Genomic DNA, 5,370 nt, shown 5'->3' on the forward strand with positions numbered 1-5,370 from the left:
TGCTTCCAGCTCAGTTCTCTGTGTTTCAACAGCTAAGAACAGTTAAATTATTGGGAGTGCCAGGTGACAAACACACCACAGATCTTATATAAGTTGCCTATCTTTAGGATGGGCCTTCAATATTTTCAGCTTGGAAAACTCCTGAAGGGTGAAAGGCTGTTAAAAAATGCTGTAGAAAAAAAAATGTAGTGAAAACACAATGCAGTTTTTTCCACATTTCTCATTGAGTTTTTATTGCATTTTCTATCCTTTTTTTCCCTTCCCCTATATAGGGGAACACGTGATTCTTCAGCTAAAATTAACATGCACATTTTTGAAAAAGCAGCTCTTTGGTTCTTTTTTTCTGCAATGTGTGAACGAGGTTAACCAAAATCTCATTCACTTTGCTAGTACTGGAAAACACAGATGTATTTCTGCAGGAGCCCAAAACACTGCACTTCTGCAATGTGGGGCCTTGGGGTTGTCCCATTATAGACAGTTATCTCCTATCCACAGGACACAGGATAATGTCCAAGTGTTACAAGGTTGCCTAGTGATCAGGAGCACGGGGGGACCGGAAGTCCCCTTTAGGCCTCCTTGTAAATGGAGCACCAATATGCTTGCATGTTTGGTGCTCCATTCACTTTGATGGGACTATGGGCCCTGCTGGAGGCCCCATAAAAGTGAATAAAGTGTCAGTCACGCAGGCACATTGGCACTTCATTCACAAGGAGACCTAAGGGGGACATTGGGTTCCCCATTCTCCTGATCGCTGGCAAACCCAGTGATCAGCTCCCAGTGATTGGACACTTATCCTCAGTTCTTTGATAGGGGGTAAGTGTCCCTAACAACACAACCTCTTTAAGGAAGAATTATTTGGATATTTCAATTTAGTTTGGCACTACATGGTGTTACTATAAGAGCACTACATATCTGTAACCTTTATATCAATCTGTCTCTGGATTTGGCCACTAACCTAGCCAAAATTTGTAACTTTTTGGGATGCTTTTCATATTGTGTGGGAGAGGACATGCCCACAGCCTAGCACATTTACTATAATTCACATCAAAAACTATTGTAAATGATGCGGTTATGAGCTAGCATAGTTTTGACTTTCGTAATATACTCGGCCCATTTTACCCCAACACCCGTCAGAATAATGCTAGTGTTTGGAATGCCAGACCTATTCACGACCATGGTTTCTTTTAATAAATAATGGCTTCCCACCTGTCTACAATGTAATACCACAGACAACCCAGGGACAAGTGTGCATTGTTTTTCTGTTACGCTAGGTTCACACCTGCGTTCAGCCTTCCGTTCTGTGCTTTCCGTCTTCTGCATGCCAGAAGACGCAAAGCACAGACCGGGGCCGGCCGTGAGCGGCGGTGAGCGTTTTATGCTCTCCGCCGCGAAACCGGATTTTTTAATCCAGACACAGAGTACTGCATGTCCGACTCTGTGTCCAGATTATAAAACCCGGTTTCGCGGTGGAGAGCGCAAAACGCTCACTGCCGCTCACGGCCGGACAGCTTTCTCACCCATTCAAATGAATGGGTGAGAAAGTCTCCTGCAGGTTTCCGTATCCTGCCTCTGTTTTATGCAGGAAACGGAAACCTGCACAACGGAGAGGACAACGCAGATGTGAACGAGCCCTTAAATAGACATGTTTTTCTAATGCTGGACAACCCTTTTAAGACCTCCAATATACTAGACCATTTATATTATCCTTTACTGTTCTAGATCAGTAGTGATTTTTCCATTAACCCCGTGATTAGCACTAGCTAATGTATTGTTGGATTCAATCTCTCTACATAGATTATAATTAACCACACAACCAGCCAATACTATTTAGAGGCTTATGATGATGATTTTTGGGGAACTGAATTGTAGTATAACCTAGGAACTAGATGGCAGTATTATGTAGTCTCTTTAAGGAAGCATTTGGATAGACATGCCAATTTGGCTTTGTCTGCAATCATAAGAGGACACTTTATGGTAGATAACCTGCATTTTATGGTAGTTTTATAACACGGAGTAGCTGTGTTATGAGGCATTATATGGAATTATTTGTCATTATATGGCGGTATTTAGATTAATACCTTAAAGTAATTAAAGTAATAATACATACAGCTTTTATAACCTTTAACAAAATTTATAAAACAATGGCAAGTGCTTGTGTCCTAGGTCCCCATTTTCCATAAAGCCAAATCAGGCATTCCTTCTATGTGTGTATTAAGTATCAATAAAAGTAAGTTAATTAAATTAATTAATTAATTAATTAATTAAATCAATAAAAAAATGTGAAGACCTCAAATCCATTGAGAAAAAGACATATAATAGGTGCCTGTGTATTGTAGTGAGTTGTGACAATTTACTTACGGGACATCTTTCTCTCCTTCCTACACTAGCAGAAATGGAGGGAATGGAGAGAATCCCACACTGAGTTTAAAATGAATAACCTCAGACCTTAGCAAAATTCATACAGTATATTACCATGAACACTAAAAAAATATTTATCTATATGTTTATCTGATGATATAAGGCATAGTGATATTCATCTGGCATTAATATACAAGAACATGGATGTAATTAGGACCTATAATACCATGAACATGTATGCATTAAACTACTGAACAAGAGAGTGAAAGTTCGGTTTCTAAGTGAGCATATCCTACACAATTATAGCATGTATACACAGTATGTATTCAGAATTACAGCCTGTATACACAGTACTAAGACAAATTACTTGTTTAATAAGGGTTCCATATGTATAACTAAACTAATGTGAAATGTAGCTCTGTCTCTCTCTATTAAAGGTGAAGCACCAGACAAGGTAAATTCTCCTAGATGAATGTCAGTTCATTGCTATTTCAATTATTTTCAAATATACTGTAGACATTACATCATTAGACGTGCCTGTCTACCTTTCTACTCTTGTTGCACATTATACTTACAATTTTATACACTGATTAAATGATATAATTCCATTATTCTGATGTCACATTCTATTTTCCAATTGTCCACTTACCATTTAACCCATTAAGGCATGGCCATGTGATCACAAGTGTTCATATGACCGAACTGTGTTACTCCTTAATGCATTTGAGGATTTCTGGAAGGCCACGGGGTCACAATTCAGGATGGTGTATACAGAAAATGAAAATAAATGAACAAACCTTCATAAAGAAAATGACAGCCTTTAACAGCTGGTGGTCTCTATGATCCTTATATATGAATAGATGTGTGTGTGTGTGTGTGTGTGTGTGTGTATATGTCTTACAGACAAGTGGCCACAGCTTTTATACCCACATATTTACTAACAACGAAGCCAAATGACTGTGTATTAAATGTAATCCCTTGTTATAATAATAACTTAAGGTCTCTCAATATTTAGTTTGTGATATTTAATGTTCTTAGTTTCTTTTAATTGAAATTGTATTGTTGGTTAGAGGTCAGTTACATTTATCAAATGAAAAGTGCGTTTATAAAATGGAATATGTCTTGAAAGCAAGCAATATAGACAGATATTTTTCATTGATATTACACAGTAAATAACGTCAAACATTTGACTATTCTAGTTGTATTATAATACTTTCAAGGCAGACAAGTTTTAATGTCTACTTTATTGTATGTTTCAATGGGATTACATAAAATAAATCTAAAATAGAAATGAATCTTTAATAGAATTTCAAACAAATTGACAAGTAACATTTGCAGCTTAAATGAAGGATATCAACTATAAAGTGCAATGACACATTTATTTCTCAATGACATGAAGGTAAAATGAGATAAATGTAACTATCTTGCCTCTGTTGAGCTCTAGGAGCCTTATGGATAGTCAGACCTCTGCTGTACAAATATGATCTGTGCTTCCTTTAAAATAGAATAAAATGAGTTGCAATGGAGCTGCTACTGCTGATCTGGTGACGACAAGTGCTGCTTGATATGTTGTCAGGAAATAACAAGGGTTGTACTGAATACTTCTCGTCTTCATATGCACTTCAAGAGGAAAGAGTTACAAGATGATCCACGGGAGCAATCACACAGCTTGCCAATTCTGGGACCTTGCCTCATTGCACATCTCTCTCCAATATCACACTGAGCAGGGGATAAAGAGACAGCATAGAGGCTACTTTATTATGATACAGCAGTGATCTCCTAATGTATTTCTGCAAAGCACATAACTGCAGGGTGTGCATTCAGCAAGAACATCCTAACACCGTCTGTGCTACTGGCAAACTTTTATAGAGCCATCAATCCATAATGTGACGATAACCAATGTTACAATAGCTTATTCTGTATATTTAATAGTAGCTCAAATAATGTCACCTATATAGAAATGAAATATTAAACTGTGTCTTTTTCTTACTAGAAATTTATATTATTATATAATTATTTTATATTAATTATATTTGTATTATTTTAAACACATACAATGTATATCTTTATAAAACTACAATTGCTAGCCTGCTTCACCACCTGTAGTACTGTTCAAATCCTTGGCTAACAGCTACTTTAACTAAGTAGGTACTAAAATAAAGTAATAAACACAAAGTAATACAATGAATGACAAAAGATAGTGGTCCTCACCAAAGGTATCTGTGCTCTCTTTTGGTAAGCAGGGTACCTGTCCTGAAATTTCCCCAATAATTCCTCCATTGCCTCTACCTAAAGAAACATGTATAAGTTATGGAGCATAATACACAAATCTAAATATAATAATAAAAAGCTCTATGAAATCATATAGTAATATAACTACTAGTCACAATACAGTTATCTGTAGCTTACTCTAAGGAAAGAAACCCTGAAGTGCTTTAAAAGTCATTACAAGTAAATACACCATGGACATTAATACAAGATGAAGAATTCATACAGAAGTAATAAATAAGGACAAACCAGTTCTTTCTCAGAAGATGAAGGACTTTTCTTTATATCAAAATCTTCTACAGAGGTTTCCCTGGAAGACTGGGCATGACAGAGACAGGAGAAGAGGATGCTGACACACAGGAGCCTGAAGAGTATTGAGGAACTGTTCATGGTGCTGAAAGTTTAGCTCTGCTCTTGCTGTGTCTGGGTCTGTCAGGTGATGACTCCAATGCCCCTGACATGGTGCTTTTAAATTCCTACTGCCCCTCCTGCTCTGTGAGCTCAGGCAGATTGTGGAGACAGAACCTAAGTGTGATTCGTTGTCTAACCAGTGATACTTCTGAGCCTACCAATGAGGTTCATAGAACACAATCAATATTCTGCATGCTGAATACTGTGAAAGTGCAGCATTTCCAAAGAATCTATTACCACGTTCAGTTCTTAACTGCAACATGTTTCTGTGCCTATAGACCCTGTGGATAATCTCAGAGCATCTTACAAGTTGGTATAGATTGTTATAGTAAA

At 37.2% G+C, this 5,370-nt stretch overlaps 1 protein-coding gene across 1 annotated transcript; it reads right to left on the reverse strand.

Annotated features, from left to right (window-relative positions):
• Positions 1-3,583: 3,583 nt before the first annotated feature.
• LOC142204865 (cocaine- and amphetamine-regulated transcript protein-like) lies at positions 3,584-5,081 on the reverse strand. The gene is made up of 3 exons (XM_075276192.1): positions 4,876-5,081; positions 4,570-4,647; positions 3,584-4,077 (listed from the first exon to the last, which is right to left on the reverse strand). Exons 1-3 carry the CDS (start codon positions 5,014-5,016, stop codon positions 3,970-3,972), a joined length of 327 nt encoding a protein of 108 aa, XP_075132293.1. The 5' UTR covers positions 5,017-5,081; the 3' UTR covers positions 3,584-3,969.
• Positions 5,082-5,370: the final 289 nt, after the last annotated feature.

The sequence above is a fragment of the Leptodactylus fuscus genome, chromosome 5, assembly GCF_031893055.1.
Source record: "Leptodactylus fuscus isolate aLepFus1 chromosome 5, aLepFus1.hap2, whole genome shotgun sequence".
In the NCBI taxonomy this organism is placed as follows: Eukaryota; Metazoa; Chordata; class Amphibia; order Anura; family Leptodactylidae; genus Leptodactylus; species Leptodactylus fuscus.

Bases quoted from the DNA above. Each gene is read 5' to 3' on its own strand.
- LOC142204865 (XM_075276192.1), bottom strand. From the start codon at position 5,016: ATGAACAGTTCCTCAATACTCTTCAGGCTCCTGTGTGTCAGCATCCTC. The intron at 4,648-4,875 runs GTTTGTCCTTAT...ATGTTTCTTTAG, and splicing joins CATCTTCTGAGAAAGAACTG to GTAGAGGCAATGGAGGAATT. The intron at 4,078-4,569 runs GTGAGGACCACT...TCCCCTGCTCAG, and splicing joins AGAGAGCACAGATACCTTTG to TGTGATATTGGAGAGAGATG.